This window comes from Microchirus variegatus (genome assembly GCF_963457635.1).
Source record: "Microchirus variegatus genome assembly, chromosome: 4".
Classification (NCBI taxonomy): domain Eukaryota; kingdom Metazoa; phylum Chordata; class Actinopteri; order Pleuronectiformes; family Soleidae; genus Microchirus; species Microchirus variegatus.
In genome coordinates this window covers 14,171,225-14,198,133 of record NC_139805.1, presented here as the reverse complement: position 1 = coordinate 14,198,133, position 26,909 = coordinate 14,171,225, and the positions used below count along the sequence as shown (strand labels likewise).

The following is a 26,909-nucleotide window of genomic DNA, read 5'->3' as shown; positions in this document are numbered from 1 at the left end:
TGATGACAATCTCATCTCATGCTTGATTTTTGCTGACAAGGTGTTTTAAACATTTCTCTCTGCTTGTGTTGACTTATGAGCATGTGTTTTGTGTTCAGAATCTCCAACACTTCTTCTTTCTTTTATTTTGACAATTTTGATAGAGTACTCAGACTCTCTGAAATCCTCTGTTTTGAATTACCTGTCTCCATAAAGTACTAGTGATGCTTTTGTATGTGTGAGCAGGGGTGCTATAAATCTACCAAGGGGCCTAGTCTAATATGTTTTAGTTTTAAAACACATTAATTTTGTCACATTCATTACCGGTGTCCAAACTAGTCTGGAGTTTTTAAGTTCCTAAAAATTCACAAGGGTTGAGTTTTTGTCTGGGCTGGAAACAATGACGTTTTTCTTTCTGTTATCAGTTCCACTTTGTCATCTGTAGAAATCTCTTAATTTACTGCCTTTGCGTTTCTTATTAAGATTATTTTCTGCATCTTATCATCTAACTGCCAAGTAGACAATCTGCTTCCATCAGCAGGTGTGTGCACAGTGTGTGTGTCTGTGTGTGGACATGCATACACTTTCAGGTATGTTTTCAGGGATTAATCTTATTTTTCACATGGAGATAAATTGTCCAATTGTAGTATTGTCCAGTGTGAGGGCATGACCTGAACAAACAGTAGATTAAGACTGCAATTTACAATTATTTTCATCATTGATTAATCTTACCAAGTAGTTTAGTACCCCAAACTACAAAAAAATATTCTCAAATGACCAAGGATATTCAGTTTACTATAGTAGAGAAGAAATTGAGAATATTCCCATTTAGGAATATGACATTAGAGAACTTGTTATTTTTTGAGAAAAAAACAACACCTCTCATATTGAAGGCTTCCCTGAACAGACTGTGGGTTCCTCGTCTCTCACCTCAGCTGCATGTGCTGGTTTGGTGGAGTACAATCACCACCCACCCCTCCTTACTCCTCCTCCATCCGACCTTCACAATGGACTGAGAGCAGCCAGGACTGGAGGAGAAGGAGGCAGAGGAAGGAGAGTGCAGTCTGCAACTTCTCCTTTACCTCCTTTCTCCTCAGCCTGTGTGATCTCATCTGTTTAATCCAGACAAAATACACTGTATCAACAGATGACTATCAGATCCAGAAAATTCAACAATATTGTCAGAGGAGAATGTTCTCCCTGAATTGTCTTGGAGAGACTGAGGAATGCATCGAGGAATCATAGTGGATAGGTGTGGTGTGCAAGAGGTTGCACCCTTAGTTTGAGGGGGAAAAAATCCACCCCTAGATACACTTAAACTGGTTTCATCCATTCCAAGATTTACTCTGTGCAAACATATAATTAATGTGTCTAAGAGAACAAATGAATGTTTTGTGATGAATTGTGCAATTTTGGATTGTTTGTTATCAGTAAACTGCTACACTTCATCAGATGGAGGACAAAAGTGACACCATATATCAGTTACACTGATTTCTGAAAAATGTATATTCACTCTAGAAAAATGCACTACTTTTCACTATTTTTAAATACATTGTCTAAATCTTAAAGCATTTTTGTTATCTCAAAATGCAGTCGAGACATTGAAGAAGTCGGCTGGTTGGTAATGCTGGGTATGTCCTGCTGTCTCTGTGCAGGTGATCTGACCGGGAATGCATTCTCCCTCACCTTAGTCTTTGGGCCTTCTGGTGTATCCAAGCATGTCCAGTCGGGCTTTTTTCCCCTCCTGCCTTTCTGCTGCCACATGAAAGAGACTCAGTTTTGTGTGACAGAGGAGGGACATTTGAGAAAGTGGGTTGATTGTGGGAAGAAGTATTTCAGCTTCTTTTATCACAGCAGATCTGTTTCTGTTTTTCCAATGCATTGTGTGGCTTTGCAGGAATAAATATCCCTGCCCATAGCAAATACAAGGTTCTGTTGTTGTTTCAGTTTGTGTAAACACCATCACTGCTTCTTCCGTCCCCCCGTCCCCCCCATTTACATTTTTTTGTTTGGTTTGTTTTGAGGTGTTGAAGCCATGCAAGAATGTTTTTTTGGCAAATAGGTCAGATTGACCTTTACAACAATCAGGAGTGAGTTTTCACCCCAGCTGGGAACATGAAGGTGAACATGCATCTGTGGCGTTCATGCTGAGATATCTAACCGTTCAGGGTAGTGAAGGCACTGTGTAACTGCTTTCACCTCTCTTGTTCTCTTACAATTATCCTGGTTCCCGTCCTTCATATCTGGCTCAACTCTTTATTTGACGTTTTAGTCTCAGTGCTGCAGAGGATCTAAAGGAGAGTTTGTGTGCAGTGAGCTCAGGCTTTTGTGCAACCTGACAATGTTGAGGCTTGAGTATGATTATGATCTTATCTCAATGGAGGCAGGTGTGTTCTTGCAACATTGTATGTTTTAGTATCTTAAACCAGACATCTGGAATCTTTATCTCTGAAGAGAGTTTTTGTGGCTAACCCACAAGTGTTGTGTGTTGTGTAGTACCAAATAGATTTACCTCCTTTTGACGTGAAAGGACAGCATCTGAGCTTATGTGCTTTGAGGTACAGTAGGGATGTGGTCATTATTCTGGCTTTGTGCTGCAGGGGGACTGTGCCGATTCGACATCATGGTCACATGGAGTCCAGGTTGTTTGACTGTGGTTTTATTTCATCAATGTGGTTTTAATAAATCTTGCACAAAATTCAAAATATCACTGGAATTTCATATGGCCTTAAACTACATCCCAATAAATTTCTTTTTAATCAAAATCCAATTCTTTAGAGTTTGATATATGCTACTGAAAGACAAACGGGGGAAACACAATCTCCTTGGAAGAGGTAACAATTTCAAAGATATCCTCAACAGTTACAAAATGTTGAAACTCTTTTCTTTTACAGATGCTTTAAATGTAAGTTATTTTCCGTTTATAGAGTTGTACAATCCAGAATGTGGATAAAAGAAATAGTTTAATCTTAGGAACTATTAATGTTGTACCTTAATGCCTCAGTTGAGATTACACACTCGAGGAAAAGAAAAATAGTCAAAGAATTACAGTTGTTAATGACAAGGCCGAGGGTTTGATCGCCGTCCGTCAGCATGTGAATGGGTATGATAGTGTGTGACAGAGAAAGTGCTGCACATAGATGCTCTGTGTGAATGTGCGAATGAATGGGACACAACTTAACTGTAAAGCAGCTTTAAGTCTTCAAATTTAGAAAAGTGCTATATGGATATAGACTATTTACTCTTGAACACACATTCATTAATTGTTCTGTTTAATTATACCTTAAAAAATAGAAGCATGTTGAGGATTTTAATACACAAGATACAATACGTACTTTATCTGCATGAACTTTTTCTGTTTTGGTTTGTTGAACAATAAACTAGCTGGGCTATGACAAGCTGCTGCTTTTACTCTTCAAGTCACTGACACAGAACCTGGTCTGCAGTTTATTTAGTGTCACTTACTGATAATGATGTTGTACTTAACATGCTCAGTATTCCTCCTATCTATTCTGTAACTATCAACAGTAGACTCTCTTTCCTCTTGTGACTGTGTGTGTGATGCATTTCTCAACAAGTCAACATGCATTCCTATCGAGATTATTTTATTCTTCTACTCCCCCATCTATTAAACTCAGAGACATCATCCATCACATTAGCTGTAATTATGAGAGAAGACTCTTCCAGTGACCGGATGTGCATGAGAACATTCTGTCCCCATAAATCGTATTTTTCCTCAGGTCTGATGAACCAATGTCGGTCCAAATTACTTACCGACCGAGAATCCATTTTTCACAAACATGCAAATGTGGGCGAGTTTGAGCTTCCTGCAGGAATGGCTTTAGAGACATGTCAGCAGATTGTCTGTTTTTCTTTCTGTCCAGATTTTTATCGGCTGCTTCTTACAGCTCAATAAACTACCCTCTGGAAAGGGCGACCAGAACAAGTATGGCGGACAACTCGAGTGTCTTTAAGAGGTTTTATTCTAAACACAATTCAATACACTACTTAATAGGTTGTAAACCGGCAAAGCATACAGGTTCTGATGATCAGTTACAGATGAAAACACACAAATAAGGGGTTGGTTATATATAAGAAGTGCCTTGGATGTTAAGGCTTTGATTGCGATCGCTTTGATGACGATCCCACTCTGATTCCGTACAGAATGCGCTGAATAACTGCTAGAAAGTTCTACACCTCCCACTTGGCTTCCTGGTTCTTGAACCCAAGTAAGCCACAACAACGGTTCAAACAGTTATAGAGATTATAGATTACAATTAATTCATCAATGATAATAATTAAGACTTAAGCAGATGTAACGTTTACCTAAAGTACATAAAGTCACGTCCTTAAACAGGAACGCGCTACCACATCAACGCATTACACATTTCACACGATGTGCGTAATTAAAGGTTTGTTCCCTAAACAAAGTACATTGATTACATGTCAATCAGTCCAGAATGAATAAGTGTCCTCACGGTATCCTGGGGGGGGGGGGGGGTCTTGATCCTTAACCGAAACACTCCACCAATTGGTGGAGGGGTAGGTCGGGTATTCTGCAGCGATGGTTTACTCCTGCTCCTCCACTGGTAGTAGGACTACCGGCGGCCTGACATCCCTGTGGAGGATGGCGAAGGGGCAACTTTCTACCCCCTGGCCTCTCTCGCAATGCCCGCCAGAGACTGGACAACTTCGGCAAGTTCTTACTTTCGAGTCTCGTACCACGCCTTTTGCTTCGGGATATACTTCTACGACTCGCTCTAGCCTGAATTGGCCTCTCAATGCGTTCTGGTCGGCCAACCACACCAAGCCTCCAATTGCCATTTCTAGTAAGTGTATGCCACTTCCGTCGGGCGAAAAGGCTCGGGCCCGCCAGCTGGCTCCACCGCTTCCAGAACTCATTGACTTCAATTTGAATCGCCCTCAGTCTTACAACAGGGTAGGTTGGGTACTCGAATCCTTGAGTGTCCCCGCTAGGCCCAGAACGGCCAAGCAAGAGTGTGTTAGGGGTGATAACCCCGATTAGTTCGTCCCGCACCTGAGCCCTGGCACCGACGGGCCTCTTGTTAGGTAGGCTGGCTGCTATGTAGGGAAGGGCTTGGAACTCTAGCGCTGTCAGGTTGCCCTCCTCACCAATGTTACTCAGTGCTCTTTTGAGCGCGCGGACTGCTGCTTCAGCTGCTCCGTTCCGGTGTAGAGAGTCTGCTGGGTGAGACACCCAAGTCCAATCGGTTCCTGTGGCTGCCGCCTTTGCCCGGATCTGGTCCTTATCGACATTATTTAGAAACCTATAAAGTTCCTTCAGCACTGGCCTGATGCCTACAAAATTCCCTTGATCTAACCAAAGCTTCCTTGGGCCCCTGAGAGCTGCGAAGTGCTGGTACGTCTTCAAGGACCCTTCTGTCGACGAGTCTTCTACGATGTCAGCGCGAATTGCTTTTGATGCCGTACAGCTGAACACTACACCTAACACTTTCGTCTTCTTCTTTCTCCGTCTGACAGTGTCTCTGATAGCGTAGGGCCCGAAGAGGTTAAGTGCCATTAACTCAAAGGGTGAGGCAACGCCCTCATGATTAATTGAGGTGTTGTTGGGGGCCAAGGGCACTCCGGGGGGCACGCCGGGCTCTCCCTGGCTGAAACTCTGGACTCTGCCGTAGCACCACAGCAATCCTGAGGCCTCGTCCTTGCTGACAACGAGCCAGTTAAGCGTTGTTACAGGAAATGGGACTCCCTGTTGAGTGGCCAGGCACAGGTCTAGTTTGAGTTCTTTCACCGTCAGTGTTGCCTCCCACTTTGCTGGAATAGGGGCTCTCAGTGTATGAGCCAACCACTTCTCCGCTAGTGGGGGTCCATCTGGAAACATCACGTGGTGGATGATTCTAACCCTGTACCACCTGCCTCTATCCCAGGGGTTGTTCCGCCCGGCAATCTGGCTCAGTAGGACACAACGAGGTCTCCGGGGTCCTGGTGTCTCTATTTCCACTTCTTCTTCAGTGGGGTCAATTTCAGTTCCCCTCTTCTCCCCTCTCTTGGGGGAGTTAATAAGGGCCATCATTAAGGGAAACAATCCTCCTTGCACAAGGTTGTTGTTTTCTCCCCTTAGTTGATTGGATGGCACCAGAGTCTGGGTTTGTTTTGTTTCGTCCTTCCTCCCACTTTGACCTAACTGGACCCAGGGTTTAAGGTAAAAAACCCCTCCTTTCAGGGTCTTTTGCACTGCTTTCAGGATCTCATCTTGGTGCTGTAGGTTGTTGTGGGAGGCATTTTCCTCTATTACTCCTTTTTCCTCTTTGATGTCAGTGAACTGGGGTAACTTTGCGGTCTCGCTCATAGCTGCCTGTGCAATGTATGAAGTGGGCTTGTCTCCCATGTTCACTTTCACTGTAGTGTGGTCATCAATCTCATCAGGCGGCGAGTCTCGCCACAAGAATTGATGCATGTAGACTTCTTGTTCTTCCGGCCACATTGAATTGTGCATCTTGGAGATGTCACCCTCCCTGAATCTGAGGAGAACTGCTCTAATGGGGTTGAGGGCATCTGGGTATTTCTCAGCAGAGGCCACCATCTCGTCAGCGGCCTTCTCTGCATTTGAACCTGGGTTTTTCTCAGTAGAGGCCATCACCTCGTCAGTGGCCTTCTCAGCATCTGAGCCTGGAGGCCTTACATGTCCCAGGGGATTATCATCATCGACGTCCAGGGTGGGTTTAGACGATTCGGTCCCCATCTCTGGCCCGGAATCCTCATCCGCCTCTGGCTTGGCGTCATCTTTAGTCTCTGCCTTGGCGTCATCTTCAGTCTCTGCCTTAACCTCTAGTTCAGGCTCTGTCTTGACCCCGGGCTCTGGTTCTGGTTCTACCTTGGCCTCTGGTTTTGGCTTTGGTTCAGGCCCTGCCCTAGGGTCAGTTGCAGTTTCACACGCTGGCTCAGTTTCGGCCTTTGCAGCTTTGCACGCTGGTTCAGTCTCAGCCTCGGCCCGAGCAAAGCTGTCCTCACTCGGTGCGGGCTCAGATTCTGCACAAGCATCTGCGTCAGTTACATCTTCTGACTCGTGCCCTTTCACCGATGTCGTTGCTGCGGCTTCTGTTGCTGCCTTTGCTGTTGTTCGGACTTCCTCACTGCCCTTTTCTCTCTTCCAACGCCAATAGTCTCTTCCTCTCCCGTTGAACTTTGGTAATGTTACTTGGGTGTATTTAACGTTGGATTGGGTACACATCGAGCTGGTTTCCCCCCTGGTGTTCGTACCGAAAGGTCCCCCACTACTTTGTTCCACACCAGGGTCCACAAAGAGTCTTGGTGATCTTGGTGTGCTGGTGAGGATCGGAGGGTGGGTTGCACTTTGTGCTTGCTCTATGTCAAGGTCAAACGTGGTTAAGGGTTTGCTGTTAGTGTCTTGTTCTACACTAAAGGCAGTTGGTAGGGCCCGTTGGTATATGGTGATTTCACTGTCACGATCTTCGTCTTTGTCCCATTGATGTTTCCATTTTTTCATCAGGTCTTCTTTGTCTTCTTTTAATGACGAAAGGAATCTCCATTTCTTTGTTCCATGTGGTTGGTAGTCTTTCCAGGTACTCACGGCGTTTCTGATTTCATCGAGTTTTTGGTCAAGTTTGGTACTTTGGTACTCCTGCTGTGCCCGCAGTGTTGTTTTGTCTCTACTGAGTGCCTCAGTCTTGTCAAAAGTTGATTTAAACTCTGTAATGAAAGCGTCTATTTTGGGTTCTGCTTGCGTAAACCACAGTGTTTCTATGGTGGTGTGGTACTCTCGTATGGTGGCGTTTTTCTTTGCTAGGGTGTTGCCCTGTCGCCTCTTGAACTCATCCTCATCCATTGAGTCTTCCATCTCCTCTAGTGTTGCGGTATGTTCAAAGCTTGTGCTAAGGAAGTTTTTGTAATTGATGAACAGCGTTTCCATACTTCTTTCGACCGGTTCACTCCCTGGTAAACTGGTCGTGGCGATGAGAAGGTGCATGTTTGTTGTGAGGATTTTTCTCGCTCTGGACCACTCCTGTTCTTGGTCCTCCAATTCTAGTTCGTTGCCAGTCATCTTACTTCCCTCTTGGTTCTCGATCAGTTTAACTGAAGAGATCAAAGACGGTTAGCAGTTGGGCCTCGGTAACAACGATAAACGATACGGCCGCCCTGCGACGTCGATTCTTCGATGTTGTGGTAGCAGTTGCGTTGAGTCTCAGCAGCGTTGGCTTGTCTCCTTTGACGGCCAAGCGTTGACTCTTTGGTGGTTAGTTCGGTAACTATTGGTTCCTTTACCAGTAGTTGACACGGCTCCACTTTACTTTGCTCAGTAACTATTGGTTCCTTTACCAGTAGTTGGCGCAGCTCCGCTTTACTTGCAGCTGCGGTACTTCTTTTGCCTTCAACGGCCTCGTTAGCTCGCCTTCGGTTGCTCCGTCGCGGTGGCTGCTTTAGCCCTTTGACGGCCCTGTTGGCTCTTAGCTTTTTGCTCGTTGTGGTGGCGTTTTTGTGGTCCCGACGATGTTCTTCAACGACGGGCGTTCCCCGCTCGGCACCGTGTTCTTCGACAACGATCCCTACCACGGTTTACAACTGTCCAGATTTTTATCGGCTGCTTCTTACAGCTCAATAAACTACCCTCTGGAAAGGGCGACCAGAACAAGTATGGCGGACAACTCGAGTGTCTTTAAGAGGTTTTATTCTAAACACAATTCAATACACTACTTAATAGGTTGTAAACCGGCAAAGCATACAGGTTCTGATGATCAGTTACAGATGAAAACACACAAATAAGGGGTTGGTTATATATAAGAAGTGCCTTGGATGTTAAGGCTTTGATTGCGATCGCTTTGATGACGATCCCACTCTGATTCCGTACAGAATGCGCTGAATAACTGCTAGAAAGTTCTACACTTTCCGATCATCTGTTAAAACTGAAATTCTGGTTTGACATTTTAGTGAGAGATTGATAGAACAGGAAAACTACACTGATGCTCCATTAGAGATAAAAGCAAACACTTTTAACCAAGTCGGTAAACTCACTTTATCAGCTTTGTTTGTTTGGTTTTTAAGGCTTTTACAAGTTCTAGGAGTAGTGACAACTTTCTGGTATTCACATCTCTCCCTCTCTCTCTCTCCTTCTCCTCTCTCTTTAGTTGAAGTTGCCTGAAAAGGCAGCAGCGGCAGCTCATACCTTTTTCCTGGCTAATCCAGAACATGTGGAGATGGGTCAGAACCTGGAGCAGTACAAAGACCAGCAAGATGTGAATGAAAACTCTTTTGTAGACCAAGAAGCCCGGCCTCACCAGGTAAGCCCAGAAATCTGAATTGGCCAGTTTTAAGTTGCGATAAAGCGAACTGCTCTATGTCGGGCCTCTTATGTAAATTACATGTTGCCACCTTTTTCAGCCTGTGCCAAAGAGTCTGGTCAGTAATTTTAGGTTTTTCCTCCTTCAATTTTTTTCCAAAAGGGGAAAAGTACAGATGCACTCATTATATGAAAGCGCCTTTGTATAAATGGACCTTGCAGTTTAATGACTGGAAACTCAGTTAGTTAATTTAGATCTGTTGTGGTTCAGCCCTGAATGAGAGTTGTGGATCGTTTTGTCTGCTACTTTCTTGTCTATATTTCCTGTTTTTCTCTTTGCCCGGGTATGATCCTCTACGAGACAAGACAAACCTTGAAGAGAACATCTTCAGCGTTATTTGTGTTCTAGCTTTTCTGTATTTTGTTTCTGCATGCAGCTGTGTGCAAATTGTCTCTGGAGACTGTAATGGTTACATATGATTCCTTTCCACTAGCCTCTGTAGTTCCTTAAAAAAATTTAAATGTTCATGTGCAAATAAAATATTTTTATAAACCTTAACTCTACATTTACATATAGTATTTTCCGTCTCTCTTCCAACCACAGCGCTCCTTTGCAGAAGCAGTGAAGTTGTATGACACGGGTGACTATGTCAGCGCCATTGCTCTGTTTGAGGCGGCTCTGGTGGAGTATTACAAAGCTGATGTGGCCTGTCGGGCTCTCTGTCAAGGACCACAGAAATTTGAGGACCATGATCACCTCCGCTATCGCTACAGCCTCCATGAACTCATATCAGGTAAGATCAAGACCTGACGAGAAGGCAGTCAATTACATGTGTTTATTATTAGCATGTTGCCTCTGAAGATATATATGGGGCTCAGTCATCCAGTCCTGGGTAACTGGATAATGTGATGAAATCCCAACATTCTTTCTTCATTCCATCACCCTGGAAAATACCTAGTTTGATGACGTCAGGAAACAGTGTGGGATCATAGGAGTCTCCTTTGGTTCACATGTGCCTTTGTGCTTGGTGATCTATTAGTGACAAATACATACAATTAAATGAAAAAACAGAAGACTGTATACTGGCTGTATATACTGAGTAAAAATATGGATTTTCATAGATTTAAAGATTGTAGGAACCTTATGTTACCTAATGTGAGTACACTACTTAACAAAGTTAGTCTCATTGTTGGAAAATATTTTCCAACAATTTCATTGAATTTCTATTCCCACAATACAGTTTAATTGAAAAATGTGAATGTCTTTATGTCCCTCTCACAATATTTTCAAACAAAAACATCCCATACTATCTGGATTGTTGAAATAAATAAATACAAATCTGAAAAAAGTTGAGTTTAAAATAATTATAATTATAATAATCGAGACATGACTGCAGTGTCTCTCAAGTCAGATGTCTAATACATTATTTTAATTCTACTTAAGTGGAGTAGAGTCTGCTAGGCCACCATACTGGGAGAAAATTATAAAATGATAATAAGAAAAAGCATCTACGCACAGTTTCTAGTTTATACAGTGCTTGCAAAATGTGTATATCTTTTGCAATAATGCTTATATTGCAGTTTAGGTAATATAATAATATTATAGTCTGTGTATTGTGCAGGAGGCCAACTGAGCCTGCAGTTGGAAGCCATGTTGTACACAGAGAACTATATGCAGGTCTTCCCTCTGATAAACTTTATAATTGGTTCATTTGATGGGATAATAAGCTGTTTCTTATTTAGGACATTTACACTCTCTTTGTATGTAACGAAGAAGGAGCAAATACCCCCAAACAAACATGTCAAAGTTGAATTACTATTTGTATGACAGCTGGTATTCATTTAAAAACCTGTGGAAATACAGTAATAAAATGTAAGCTGGAAAGAATGTGTTCTCCTCGTGCATGTTGTGCAACTTGCATGAGGTTTAACCCAAAAGTTAAAGTCACAACATGTTACCAAACACAGCGCCCTCACAGTTCACAAAGTTCACAGATCACAAATCCTGTCCTGTCAGACGAGTTTCAGAAGACTCTTGGATAAACACATTGATTAGTTGCTATTAACTTAGCGTGACTGCTCCAATAACACATCTGGCTCTACTGTACAGCCCAAAGCATGAGCTGGGCTTTGTTGTGCTGAGACAGCCTGCGGGGGTTCATGCTCACGAGGTGATCAAATCTGCCCAGCACTGGCTTGGCAGTGGATGCAAGTTCGCACTGGGCAGAGGACGAATAGAAGCCATTTTTAGATGTGAGGATATTCATGAAACACATGACAAAAATAAGGTAAAATTAAGGCAGTGCATTGGATGAAAATCACTGCAGGTTCTTGGAAGTAACTAATAACCACCCTATTGCCCATTAACACCTTTTATACAGCAGATTTAATTCAAAACAAATACACATAATGAGATAAATTATGACATTGTTCATGTTTGATTCTGGCCTCAGCTCTTTCTTACATATCATTCCCCCTCTCTTTAACTTTGGGGGCCAGAAAAGTCAAAAAGACTCTGTAAACAAATGTTGACCGTTAATCACAGTCGATCTTCAAATTATTGCTACTTTTTTCTTTTTCCTTTTCATCTGTTGCCAAGCATCTCCTGGCACTCACCATGTTGAAATACAGTGATTTATGAGAAAATGTCAGTGCTGACTTGAATTTCCTTGTAATTAGTCGGTGTAAATAAATGACGCGCTCAGAAACTTCACACACATTCATCGGTGCAAATCTCAGCAAAGGCACGTTCTTGGCAGAGGTTTGCTGCTGGAACACCAGAAATCTGGGTGGGGGTTGATTTACGTGTTATGATTGGCCAGTGAGTCCAGTCCTAGCACACTCTCACGTGCACCTGAAAGTGACAGACATGCGGTGGGCTAGTGGGATTTGCCCTGGAGCTCCGGTCCAAATATGAGCTATGATTTAACCTGTGTGAGGCTGTACATTAACAATCAAACTGCCCAGAATATATCACACAGAGATGTAGTTTGGAACTTAAATAAATGTTGCACTGCTTCTTAAAAAAAAAAAAAAAAAACTGAAATAATACCAAGTGAGATTGGCCAAGCCCCAGTTGGCGCAGATGTATGGAATAATATTGTCTGTTGTTAAAAACTCTGAGCTGAGCTGTGTGTAGTTTGCTCTGGGATTTGGGAGATATGCTCTATTAACATATTTGACAGTCCAGGAAAACATCCAGATACAAGAGCCAGGACAGCAATCAAAATACTGTATTTTCTCCTGTGTCTTCTCTCTTTAACCTCATTTAACCTTTATTTTCATTACTGGAATAGTGTGACCTCACTGATTTTACGCAGTATCTTTTCTTTAATAAATGTTACTTTACTACAAATATAGCACACACAGATTTTAATGATGGTACAATTCTCTTGAATTCTCTCAATCCTCTTGAATTGAATAATTTAACTTTCATGTACCTGAATCAGTCTTTGCTTTCACTTACCGGACATTTTCAAACATCCATTTGACACATTTGGAATTTACTGTATATATACACACATATACTGTATGTTGTATAATGTGTTATGTATAAGTCATACAAGTCACAACAAACACTTTACATGTTGCAGTCAAAAATCACTCTTCAGTTTGGTCTGGAAAAACACATTTAGTTTTAAGTTGCATTGTAATGTTTATGTGTACTTATGTGTAAATCCAAAGACTTTGTGGACAGTAATTAGGATTATAGTGTGCATGTATCCACATGGGTCTAACTGCCTCCTCTCTCCACATGGTCCTCTTACTTTCTGCACAGCTTTGTTAATCATCTCGACTTTCAATAAACAGACAGACAGACACAGAGAAAAGCATCTGCATTTTTCATGCAGCTGTAATAAGTTTCACAAATTTCAAACTCTAATCCCACGTCTCATGAAGTGTGTTATTTTATTTTGTTTACAACGTGACGCGAGTACTTTACAAGTCTGTTGACTTATAATGATAATTCTGGGTTGTTATAAATGTGATTTTATGAGGTACTGGCAGTAAGCACTGACAGCACTGTGTTATAGATTATGAATTAAATATCTTATCAGTTCAACAAGTAGAGCTCACTGGAGCTGCTGGCCTTATGCTAAGTTTGTGATGAACGGGATGAGGCCAGGAGGGAAACGAGGACTCCGTCATCCCCAAGTCTCTGACCACAACGGCCTTCGCTATGTGCTTTGACAAACCAAGTGATCCAGATGGATCCTGGCATTTAAATACTTTTTACACTCTATTTTTTGTAATTGTGTATTGTATGTTTTGGGTAACATCTACTGCACGTCTGTCCATCCAGGGAGTGGATCCCTCACCTGTGGTTCTCCCTAAGGTTTCTACCTCTTTCTTTTTCCCTGTTATAAGGGTTTGTTCCCTGGTAGTTTTTCCTTACCCTGGTCGAGGGTCTAAGGACAGAGGATGTTGCCAACACTGTGAAAGCCATGTGTTTTGTTATTGTGGACTATATAAATAAATTTGATTTGATTTGATTTGACACTTAGTTAAATCCAAACACATTTACACACACAGCAATCTGTTGATATTTTGGTGCAGGAAGTGAGCGGTTTACAAAGCTACACAAACTTAAGTTTCCAGCCAGAAAAGGCTGTCTAACTGCAAGATTTCTTTTAACCTTTTGTACAAATCTGTTTTTCCTCGTGCCCCGGTTGGCAGCTATGTTTTCAATGAGAACGAGCTTCTGTATCTCTGGCTGGTTCCCAGACAGTTCGACATAAAACCACACTTTAAAAAACCCTGACCTATCCCTTTAAACTGTCTTTTTGCATGTTTGATGTGGAGATGCATGTAGCCACAGCAAAACACTTGCAGACCAGATGATAATTAAGCGATTACACTTACACAGCAACTTTGGTCAGGATTCTTTTTGTTGACACAAGTCAGCCCTTCTTTTTCTCTCTCTCTGGAACCCGAGGCGCGTCATGTGCAGTAGCTGCAGCAAGTGTGCTTTGTCTCTTAAAAGCGTGGCCCAAGTTGCTATAACATTTAAAAGACAGCTCATTACTTTTGGCCACGCTTTGTTTTGCCTACCCTCAAAGTATCAGAAGGTTCTGTTCTACAGCAACAACATAGTGGAGACTGTGATGATTGTGTTTATTTGTGTGAAGACATGTGCATGTAACATATTCTGCTTTGTGGCGAGTATGAAATTAAATGGTGGTGTCCAGGCTCCACTGACCCAGACACATTTTAACACCGCTCCATGATTATATCCTCTGAGGCTGCAGAGGAAACTGAAACTGGCCACAGCTTTATTGTCTGACAGTGAGGAAAGTCCTGCAGCTGCTCAAGAGTGACCTCACTGTAAATACATGCTCATAACACACAGGCATGCTCGCCCTCGTCCACGCTGCTGCCTGGTTCCTCACGGGGCTCGACATAAGGAAATGATATGTGGCACCCTGTGAATTTTGTCTTCCCTGAAGGATCAACAAACACCGTGATTTATCACCACATGATGGGGCAACAAAGACATGAAAGTGCTGCACTGCTACGAGGAGAGCAGCGTTTGTTTGATAGGTTTCACAACAACAAGGAATCATGTGACTTTGGGTTGACTTTACTAGATTAAGAAATCATAACCAAAGAAAAAAACATAGCTGGACAACGCGGAGCAAGAGACATTTACTCGTATTTTATGCATCATGTTTATAATTTTTTTAACCACTGGGATTTAGATTAGAATATGGCTTATGTTCAGTGGCAATCTGTATTACACAGATGATATTTTATCAGCTAATTAGTGTATCAGCTTTGATCAAGCACAGCGTGCCGTGTTGGGTTTCTGACTGTGATTTTCCAGATAAACAGATGATTAACGGTTTCTGTCACAGTCAAACAAAATGACTGCATTCATCATGATAATGATGCTGTGATTATCTGCTGTTGCTTCCATTAAACTAGAGGAAATGCTAACAAATAATAAGTATTCCCTGGTGTTTTTGGAGAGTAGAAGTTGTTGTTCATTTCATTGTGAGCTCACATAATGATCTCAGTAGAATTAATGGCTGTGGACGTGAGACTCTAGCATGCTACGCAGTTGGCTGTTATTTGTTACATCTGGATATAAAATAAAATGTCAGATCTTCTGAAACCCTGGCAGTTGATGTGTGGGGAAGCATTTTTTTTTAACTGAATTTCCTATGGGATCAACAGTTAATTGCTAATATGAAAGCAAAGGAGCCAAACGGCAAATGTAAAGAGCAAAGTTGATGACCTTAAACCTGATTTCCAGCTGTTTTCTTGCAGATCACTTCACTCAGGTGCTGCACTGCGAACATGAATGTGTCAGAGACCTCGCTACACGACCGGGCCGCCTCTCAACCATGGAGAACTACCTGCCCCTGCATTATGATTACCTTCAGTTTGCCTACTTCCAGTGTAAGTAGAAGGCATTGAATGTGTTTTGTTGATAGTAGTGGTTCCCAGTGATGCCCTGCTGTAGCCCATCTGCTTCATGTTGTGTGTTCAGAGATGGTCATCTGTTTACATGTGTCATACTGAGTGGAGTTGCTGTTGTCTTTCTATCACCTTAAACCAGTCTGGCCTCTGACTTATAACATCAACAAAGAGTGTTTGTTTATCTGACTACTAATTATCTGTTGTAAAAAGACAGAAATATAAGTACACACACAGATTTGCCCAGCTATTCTTCTGAGGACACTGCACCGACTTCCATTCATTTGTACAGCCTAATCAGAGCTGTATCCTTAAATGTAAGGATAACCAGTTATTACCACAATTCAGATTAAACCAGTGCCCCAGAAATGAGGTGCTGCCTCATTAGGATCAGGTTTTGGTCTCCATGAGGAACTACTGCTCCTGACAAGGTCACCGTCTATGCTAGAAAAGGTCCTAAGTACACACACACATGCACTCGTATGCATGCTCAAGAAATCATTGTTGACCACAAAGAGTTGCAGTCAATCACCAGTGAGCCACATCCTGTAAGAAGTGTAGAAGTGGAGCAGCAGATCTGTGCAAACACACCTAGAGCAGGATTTCATATCAGCTGATGGGTGTGTCTGAAAAGGTCTGCATACTGTTATTAAATTTAACCTTTAAACTAAATATTAAACTCACAAATCATCAAAGAAAGACTTTCCAACATTTCTTTGTGAACACAGATGGGTAAATTTACTTAAATAAGTAATAATTAACTTATTATTAAATAATAAATGGCCAATGCCAATAATGAATTATTATTGTTATTATAATTAATCGGCCTACCTCACCAGTTTGAGATTAGTGTTCAGATTGTGAACACAATTGTGGTTAGATTCATGTTATTGTTAGGTATTAACTGGTTAAGGTTACGGTTTGGGTTACTCTGTCCAAATGATTGGACGTCAGAACTTCTTTGTCCTGACAACAACTGCTGCACAAACCTGTGTGTACGTGTGTCCTTACATTAGTTCACATTTAAACCCCAGAGAGAATTTAACCCTTATTTTCTCTTTGTTCCTCTCTCCCTCTGTCCACAGTGGACATGCTGGAGGACGCACTGGAGTGTGCTCTGACCTACCTTTTGTTCCACGATGCAGAGGAGTTCATGATGGAAAACGTTGATTACTACAGAGAGATGCTGCGACATAACGGCAAACCACGAGAGGTGAGGATAAGGAAGGGGAGGAGAGACGCAGAGAAGGAAAGTGGGTTTTGAGGGGGAGAATGTGAAGACAGGAGGCAGCAGTGTCGTTCGCTGTATTTCTTGGATGAACTCGCTTCTCTGCGTTTGGCACGAGTTGCCTCATAAAGTTTGCTTTTTACTCAAATATGTTCTTCATCCAGCTGGAAGTTTCAGGCAAGTTCTGCTACTCGTTGTGTTTATGACATTTATTTCTTCATCCAAGCATGCTCATTATTTATATGCAGTCTGGTGTTCATAACTGTGAGCAATTTAAAGGTGCAGTGTGTAAAATCTAGATTTAATAGAAATGTAATATAAAGTCTTTAGGGGTCACCACAGCAAACAATCTGCCTCCATCTCATCTTATCCCTTGTGTCCTCATGTCCTCCTTCACAACATGCATGAACCTTCTCTGTGGTCTTCCTCTTCCTGTCTGGCAGCTCCCTCTTCAACATCCTTTGTCCAATATAACCACTATCCCTCGTCTGCATGTGACCTTGACTCTCTTACTTTATTACCAGACCGTTCAACTTGAGCTGTTCCTCGAATATGCTCATTTCTAATCCTGTCCTTCCTGGTTACTCACTACCAGCAAAAATCTCAGCATCTTCAGATTTGATACCTCTAGCTCCAACTCCTGTCTTTTAGAGAGTGCCATTATCTCTAAGCCATACATCATAGTCGGTCTCACTACTACTTTCACTTTTGCTGCTATCCTTCTGTCACACATCACTCTCCACACACTCCACCCTGCCTGCACTCTCTTCTTCGCCTCTCTTGGATGCTTGACCCCAGGTATTTAAACTCACTGTCATTCTCACAAGTATTGAGTTTTGCTCCCACTAACCTTCCTTCCTCTTCTCTCCAGTGTATACAGTACATTCACCTCTCCAGGCTCTTTTCCACATGTCCCCTACTCTCACTACAGATTACAATATCATCTGCAAACAGCATAGTCCATGGAGACTCCTGCCTGACCTCACTTGTCAACCTGTCCATCACCATGACAAACAGGAAGGGGTTCAGAGCTGATCCCGGATGTAATCCCACCTCCACCTTAAACCCATCCACCACTTCAAATACACACCTCACCCCATGTCCTGCACCACTCTCACATGCTTCTCTGCCACTCCTGAATTCCTCATAGTACTCAATTATCAGCTTTCTCTAGCTCTAGAAAGACAAAGTGCAACTCCCTCTGCCTTTTCTATACTTCTCTATCAGCATCACAAAGCAAAAATCACATCTGTGGTACTCTAGCTAATCTTTATACCTCTGTAATTACTACACATGGCCCTAGTTCTTGAAAATGGGTACATTTCACTTCTTCTCCATTCCTTAGGCAATTTCTTGCTCTCCAAGATAATTGTACTTAATTTTTTTTATTAGTGTACAATCACCTGCTTTCATTTATAGTTCTTTCTTTACATCACCCCAGAATTAACCTTTTGTATTTATATCAGAATCCAGGTCAGATGTAAGGAGGCCACCATATACTGTAGCCGACAATGGACAAACGTAACATCTTTTTTGAGTTTTTGATGCTAACTAAAGGCTACATGAGTTATCCAACACACTTGGAAGGGACGGCTAAGATGAGGGATATTCCGCTACAACATGTTAGCAGTGTTGCTAAATCTTACATAATGTACATTAAAGTCAGTGTACTTTCCTGGATGTCTGAGGAAGTCATCAGCTGTTTTAACACTGACTAGTCAGTTAAAAAATATATATAATTCTGATCTATTGGGTCCTTGTTTCAAGTCTCAGAAACAAACGTTTTTTCCTAGAAAGCCTGGTACTCATTAGAGTGAATGAGGCTCCCACATCCCACCAGGGCTGTGGGAATGTGTGGGTGTGTGTGTGGTTGACACTGCATGTGTGTTAGAGTGAGTTGAAGAGAAGCTGACATGCTGTTTTTTGTTTTTTTCTTACTCATAGCTTACATTTTTCTTGCCCTCAAGTCTTTCCAGTGCCGTCAGTTGACAGTACTACAGTACAGCTGCTGGCCCACAGACTGTGTTTCCTCCGCCTCCAGCCTTAGGGAGCTCATTTAAACAGTCATAGATCTCTGTGCCAGGCCCACTCTGCTCCCCTGCCAAGTAATCCGGTCTTTCAGGAAAACGGGGGGGGGCGAAGGAAAAGTCATGTCACGGTGCCCGCTGAAGTTTGTGGAACAATTCCGGGAGCTGTTTGTGTTCAGAGTGATGAAAGAAAAGACTTTGCTTTTTTTTTTTTTTTACCACTACAACAAAATGCAATTGGCTGCTCAAGTTTCATCCAGGCCACGAACACCAACTCCTTTCTCACATAACAGACAAATTACAAATGACAGGGTGTATGTACTTCCATAACACGTTTACAGTAAGATTTACAAACGCTGAACTCGCACATCGTCTGCATTTCAGACAGGTTACAAAATGAAAATAAATACATGTAGCACAGACTGTGTACATCTGTATGTCATATGGATGTAGGAGGAAAACTGTGATTGGTGAACGTAAACTTTTGTTCTGAAATAAGAGACTATTGTCTTGTTTTCAATTATTTCACTAAGTTGATATTCAGGTCACCTGAATGTTCACCTATCACAATTCCTTACAATACCTTTACACAGATACATCAGACAATATGGGCATTGTTAATGGATATATTAGCACTAGTGTTTGTCCATTTTTAGAAAACAATGCTGAATACCAAAAAAACAAAGTATTTTGTTATATATTAATATGAATTGAGTGCTTAAACATAGACACATCACTTTTCTTGGCACACAAAAAAACACCACCTGTGGTTTTATGTCAATTGAAGAGAAATGTGTTTTTAAATCATTGTTTACCATGAGTGTGTGTGTTTGTGTGTTAACAGAAAGCAGCGTGGTACCTGCGGAGGCACACACAGGAGCTGGAGCTGCTTCTTATTGGCAGCGAAACAATGGGAGTGGAATTTACTGAAGGGGTGAGTGTGGCGCGAGATAAATTTATCTCAGTGTTACTGTTTATCATCAGCATGCCAATAAATGCTTGACTGTGAATGTCCTTCCACACTAGGGGTTTTTTCCCTCCCGGTACAATAAATGGTTGTGTAATATAATGAGCAGTTATTGTTAAGTCAGTACTCATGTTCACATGTCTTTAATGCAGAGCAGATTCTCTGCTGGGTGTGTAAACAGCCTCAGTGTGTGCCTCTGCTGCTGGCTGACTCTCAGCAGGGTAACAGGTGTTTGGCAGGGATGGCAACTCGTTAAACAGTGACACCTACTGGCGTGTTTCATGTCATACACTCAACAAAAATATAAACGCACGAAGAAAAACTTGTAGTTAATATGTGACAAAACAGAGTAACTATAAAAAATAACAGTACAACTTTATCAATAAAGTGGCTTTAATTTGCAAGCATTGGGATCAATTTCAAAACAAAAGTCCTGGAGTAATGGCCGGAAGAACTCAATGGGGGTCGGTGATCCAAGTTCACAAACCTCAATAACGTGTGTGTCCACCATTACCCTCACGCAGAGCGGTACACTGGCGACACATGGACATCACCAAGTTGTCGATCGTGGCTTGGAATGATCGTGGAATGATGCACATTCAGTTGTGTTGCCACAGCTGTAACGCTCAACCCAGCACTCAGCATTCCAATGGCACACTCCCTCATGATTTGTGACATCTGTGGCATATTGACAAGTGACAAAAGTCCACATTTTGGTGTGCCCTTTTATTGACCAGACCATAAGGAGTGGCTGTGTACTGGTCATGCAAATTGACCACCACTCTGCCATGCTCCATGACTCTTGTGAGTTGAAATACTCAATCTGAGTCAACAGGAGTGGCCAAGTGACACTGGACTACTGGGTTTGAGCAAAACAAATCATTCCATAAACAAATGCATCAAGAATCTGAGCTAATGTCATGACGTTCTATTTTTGTTCACCAGTTCAAGTTTGTGCGTTTATATTTTTGTTGAGTATACTTCACAAATCTTTGCACAGCATTTAAAAAATCGCACAGATTGCAATTTGCTAAACTGGTCGAATTGCATCAGCTTTTTTCAGGTGTATTCGTGTCATTATTCAAACATTGCAAAATGACATAAATTCACGTTTATATCCTTGTTGTAGAATTACTGGAGCAGCACAGGTGGAAGAAACAACACAAGCAGGTAAAAAAAAACACAGAATAATTCCATAACTTTCCATTGTCTTTTTTCTGTTTCTGCAAAATGACATGCAGAATTTAAAGAAGTAAAGAATACGTTTTTGTTTTATACGTGCCATGTTTCATCGTCACAACACTGCAGTAAATTATCACCCAACTCTACTGTGCAGTCGTCTTCTGGATTCTTTGGATTTATGTGTTTCACATTCCCTGCTCTCATGGTTTCACATTTTCAGCCACAACAAACAGGCGTTGTTGGTGGAGAAAAAATTAAAATCTAAAAATTCACAACACACATAAATACCTGTTCAGCACTGAACAGGAGACAAATTTAGACCAGCGGGAGAACACAGCACAGAACTATAAGCGGATAAAGAGCCACACCTTTCCCTCAGGAGTTATGAAACTAGAAATAAAAACTATTAAATATTGAACTTGCATTTGTCTGCTGGCCAGATTCACAACTTTTATTTCAAGAGGACAATAGATGTATTTGCTTACATAGTAAAAAGTAAAACAATACAAATGAATAGCTGATTCCAAGGCGATGAAATCCAAATTATTTTTATGTTAAAGCAAATTTGCAGATACAGTTGACTTTTTAATCTGAGGAATGTTTTTTTTTTTGTTCACCATCTCTAAGTGATTCATACTTAGATAAACATTTACATTTTCTGTGCCGTTTTCTGTTCTCTGCTCTCTCAGGATTCCCTCCAGCACAGACGGCTGGATGGAATATGTTCCCATCTCAGACAAGCGGGACGTCAGTGTTGTTGTTCCAAACGAAGTCAACGAAGGTAAATCTCCGCTGAGCTAAGTGGGAGTTAAACTGCAAAGGTTAAGACATTAGTGTTCATGTAAATCCTCTCTGACCACTGTGATTGAGATAACATGCTGTTCTGTTCTGGTCTGTTCTGTGTGTAGGCGGCTCCTTGTTGTACGACCGTGTGCAGCTGGTGCAGAACTCTGCAGCTTTAAACGGGACCCAGCGGGTGCTGCTGGATCAAGTTATATCCGAGGACGAGTGTGCAGAGCTCAGACAGCTGGCACACGTAAGAGTATTACTCAATATTGATAAAATCAACGAGGGCTTTCGTTCGCTGGAGCTGTCATGAACAACAATAAATATTATCGTGCAAGTTTCCTCTGGTTTTAATAGATTTAAGAACACTGGGCTTATGAAGAGTGATTGTCTTGAGTATTTTACCGACCGGACGGTTCAGTGTGCAGTGTTGAGTCTGTATTTGATCGAGACTGTATTCTTGTGTCCCAGGTTGTCACCTTGGGAGGAGACGGTTACAGAGGGAGGATGTCTCCACATACACCCAATGAGAAATTTGAAGGCGCCACTGTGCTCAAAACCCTGCAGGTACACAAAAACAATAGTTTGTGGACAGAGGGTAGGGCTCCTCTCACGATCCTCTGCTAGAGCATCAGATAACAACAAAAGTCTCTCTTTTTTTGTGTTTTCTCTTCCCCACAGTATGGCTACGAGGGCAGAGTACCCATGAAGAGCGCTCAACTCTTCTACCAAGTCAGTGAGCGAGCGAGGCGCATCGTCGAGTCCTACTTCCTTCTGAACTCCACCCTGCACTTCTCCTACACACACCTTGTGTGCCGAACGGCCATTAAAGGTCACTCTCACTCACACACACACACACATACATATGACGCTTTTCCATTATACAGTTCTGTTTTGGATGGTACCTGCATGTTTTTGGTTTTACTTATTTTATTTGATCTGTTTTTATTATGTTTTTTTTATCCACGTCTTTAAATGTATTTTAGTAGTTTTTAGGTGCATGTTACTATCTCTTACGAGCTTTTATGGTTTTTATTTACTCTGTTTTATTTATTCTTCTGTACAGCACTTTGGTTCACTGTGGTTGTTTTAAAGTGTTTTACAAATAAAGTTTGATTGGATTGCTTCGGTGAGATTCTAAACAAGCTGAGCCGATTCTAAAATGCGACATCAACAGACTGACGGCCACTGACTGGAAGAGTTATGAGCGTGACGTCAAATACAGGAATCAAACCCGCAAATGGCAAGAGTATTACAGCGAGCATACGCGGCTGCTGCCCACAAACATACCGTGGTCCATCATTAAGTTCCTGTGTTTGGTGGCTGATGAGAGGATTCAGAGAGAGCTGGATGGGTTAGGGTTTATGTCGATGTGTGGGTGTGTTCATTGACTGTGACACTTAAAAGACGATGTCACTGCAGTTTGACGCAGCTGTGCTATGACGACCCTGCCCACGTTGAAGTAATGGAAAATGACATGCCTGATACTCAAACCAAGTCGAGCCGAGTATTAGTAGAACTGTATAATGGAAAACCACAACTCGCCACAGCAGCTGAGGAGCTTGGCTTTTATTTGTTTGTCTGCTTGTACTTAAATAAAAACAGTTGTCAGGGATACAGAGATGTTCTACACTGACAGAGTAGATCCAATAATATGTTCTTGCTGTACTTGATTGTATGTATAATATTCCTGTGTCCCATTAATATCAGTTGCTGGTTAGATGCATCAGGTATTTATGCTTACATGTATTTTTGTTGTGTTTGTTTGTTCACAGGCCAACAAGACCACAGGAACGACCTAAGCCATCCCATCCATGCTGACAACTGTCTGCTGGACCCTGATGCTAATGAATGCTGGAAGGAGCCCCCAGCATACACCTACAGAGACTACAGGTACTGGACCAAGATGATATTATCAGTAAAAACATATTATATCCCACCGTTGTGTTACCATGGTAAACATGTTAAATGGTCACTTTCTTTTTTTGCTTTCAGTGCACTCTTATATCTGAACGGAAACTTCGAAGGAGGGGAGTTCATATTCACAGAAATGGATGCCAAAACAGTCACAGTAAGCAGTTCGTCCTGAGAGTGATTTGAATATGACACTTAAGTTTGCACTTTGGCTACAGTTTTATTATTTTTTGATTGTTCCATCAATGCAAATTATGGAAAGTAACACTTGCAGTACTGTGCAAACGTTTCAGGCACCACCAGCTCTGTTGTTTTTTTCTGTCTGTCAAATTCTGTGAGCTGGTCTTTTATATTAGCGAGCAGCTGATGTGTTTAACTCATACATGTGTATGTAATGCTCAAGCATGTCTTGAATAAACCTGCCGTAATAGACGTTTTTTACAGCAGATATTTCTTGAAATAGTAGGACAAACACAGGACAGAAACAGGACTAATTAAGGATTAATTAAGGTTCCACTGCAGAAATTTTTCATACATATTTTCTGGATGTTTTCCAGTAAAGTGAAATAGAAATAAGTATCCTCTATTGTCGTTATAGCATTGTTAAAACAACACATCTAATGGTGACCTAAGACTTCTGCACAGTATTCTATATGCTTATATAATACCTTTAAGTTATCTTCCTTGCAATATGAGTTAAAGTTATTAAGTTTGCCGTTTTTGGCAGAAAATGTGTGTTTTTTATTTTCTCCCAAATCAACCCCATGACAAACCACTAATAAGAATTTAAATGAAAGCTCACCTCTGTCCTCACTCTGTTTTATTTTCCTCATCCTCTCTCAGGCATCAGTGAAGCCCAAGTGTGGAAGAATGGTAGGTTTCTCATCAGGAGGTGAAAACCCACATGGCGTGAAAGCCATCACCAGTGGGCGGAGGTGTGCCGTGGCTTTGTGGTTCACCCTGGATCCACTCTACAGAGAACTGGTAATCAATCGCCTGCTGTAAACATAATTGTCACCCGAATTTTGATTTCACTTTGATATGATTTATTTTGCACAATGAAATACACAGAAATGATGAAGACGAAGAAAAAAAACAAAGATACAGTGCAGAGAGGCCGAAAGTGAACTGGACTTATTTAAAGTCTCCAACGTCATATAAAATCTCACTAATAAACATAGGAGATAATATGATAGTCCAGTCGAAAAAAATAATACAGTAGTACAGTAAGTACAACAAAAATAATATACAATAAAATACATTTAAAAAGAGCAGTTATGAGATGTTTTTGTGGGTCAAATACACAGTACAAATACCTGTAAAAGTACAGTTATAATCTCTGTTACTTGTTCTAACCCTCTTGAAATTTTTGACCACTCGAATAGTCACGGACGGATTTGGATGAAAATTTCAGGAAATGTCCGCAATGGGACCAGGAACAAGTGATTACATTTTGGGCGTGATCCGTAGATTCTATCACTATTTTTTATCGCTATTTTGTGGGGGACTGAGCTGCCCTGGCGGAAGTCTGCGCTCTCCGAGCGCTTCTAGTTAAACATACTTTTTAACTCCATTAAATAAAAATAGCTTATTTAATGATCTTTGTTTCTTCACCAAACTGCATCTTAATCTTCCAGATAAGGCAGTGGCAAGCGTTACGTGATCAAAATCTTTCTTTTTATAAACCTGACATGATTTTTTCTGCATAAATCAAAGGCCACTGTGTTCCCAAATCAAATTCTCATGGGAGACTTAAAAAAAAAAAAATTCCGTATCACATGGTCTTGTGCTCCATCTTAGAAACTTTCAATCATACTTCTGTTGTTTTGTTTTGTCCTCACTAGGAAAGACTACAGGCAGACGAGGTGATCCAGGCACTGGACACACAGTCTGTGTGGGGTCAGGGCTTCAACATCAACCCTAAAGATGAACTGTAGAAGCAGAAAAAAGTGCCCTCAACATTCTTAACTGTATATTTTAACTATTTATTGTTGGACCTTTGCATCAGGACATTTTTATAATTATACAAGTTGAAGTGTGAGATCATAAGTATTTGTATTGTTTGTGTCACTTTGTGTGTTTTTATTCACTGTTTCTCTACACACCAGTACTTGAGTTTGCTTTCAGTTAAGAGAACATCACATTCACCTTGTTTTGGTTTGTTCTTTTTTTTTTTTTGCAAAACAGACTGTTTTTAACAAATGCTCTGAACAAACAAAAATGAATTACTCTAGTTCCACTGGTGAGTAGTTCAAAACTCATATTAGATTCCATCCCTGTTAATGGTACTGTTACATATGCTATTATTTCTTTCTGTGCCAGTAATTATTAATTTTAAGTACACAGTGCACTGTTTTTTTTGTTTTGTTTTTTTTAATGTGGGTATCTGAAGCTTAAATAGTACTCATTCAAAAAAAATCTATATTTTTGAGATGTTTTATTTTTGCTGAATATTTAATGATCATGCACTCTGTCCTTTTGTGTCACACCTGAAACTGAAAATGTCTTCTGCACTACTTTTGTCCACCTTTCCTCTTGTTGTGATCAATCACTCCCTCCTCCTCCTCCTCTCTGAGCACACAGAGCAGAATACAGGTTTACATGTTCACTGACATGAGGGCGTGGTGTGTGTGTGTGTGTGTGTGTGTGTGTGCGCGCGTGTGTGTGTGTGGGTTACTTATTTATTTGTTTTCAACAATACATGGCTGCTGTTCTAACTGTCTTTTTTCATAAAAGATGTAAATTGTTCCTGTTTCAAGGAATATTTATATAATCTGAGAGGTCTTCAGTGTCTTTATATTTGTGTCGATGATTCAGATGATCGGTGGAGTCGTGCACTGTAAATCCAGTGGAAAGAAACACGCAGAGTAACTTTTAATTATTATCATTTTCTAGATAGAAACCAGAGACTTAATCCTGTTGTTTTGTACGGTAGACAACGTGATGATTTCCTGACATATTTTTGAAATATCTGGCACTAAAAAATGTATGTGTCCATACCTATAAATTAAAAAAATGATCTACCCCCATCTATATTCAATTGTGAATATTTGTTTTCCTTACTCACATTTTATTTTTTCAGCAATTTATTCTGTTGTATCAACTGAAATGCTTTTATACTGATGTACA

At 41.3% G+C, this 26,909-nt stretch overlaps 1 protein-coding gene across 1 annotated transcript in view; it reads left to right on the top strand.

The window, feature by feature from the left end:
* p3h2 (prolyl 3-hydroxylase 2) overlaps positions 1-25,732 on the top strand; it is a 57,720-nt gene extending 31,988 nt beyond the window's left edge. Inside the window, exons 2-15 of the mRNA XM_083888734.1 lie at positions 9,105-9,257; positions 9,861-10,050; positions 15,527-15,658; positions 16,762-16,889; positions 19,776-19,865; positions 21,028-21,068; positions 21,770-21,861; positions 21,989-22,116; positions 22,338-22,433; positions 22,548-22,698; positions 23,642-23,759; positions 23,862-23,937; positions 24,624-24,764; positions 25,625-25,732. Coding sequence (XP_083744860.1) covers positions 9,105-9,257; positions 9,861-10,050; positions 15,527-15,658; positions 16,762-16,889; positions 19,776-19,865; positions 21,028-21,068; positions 21,770-21,861; positions 21,989-22,116; positions 22,338-22,433; positions 22,548-22,698; positions 23,642-23,759; positions 23,862-23,937; positions 24,624-24,764; positions 25,625-25,717 — 1,629 coding nt within the window. The 3' untranslated portion in view covers positions 25,718-25,732. The remainder of the gene's footprint in view (positions 1-9,104; positions 9,258-9,860; positions 10,051-15,526; positions 15,659-16,761; positions 16,890-19,775; positions 19,866-21,027; positions 21,069-21,769; positions 21,862-21,988; positions 22,117-22,337; positions 22,434-22,547; positions 22,699-23,641; positions 23,760-23,861; positions 23,938-24,623; positions 24,765-25,624) is intronic.
* The last annotated feature ends 1,177 nt before the right edge of the window (positions 25,733-26,909 follow it).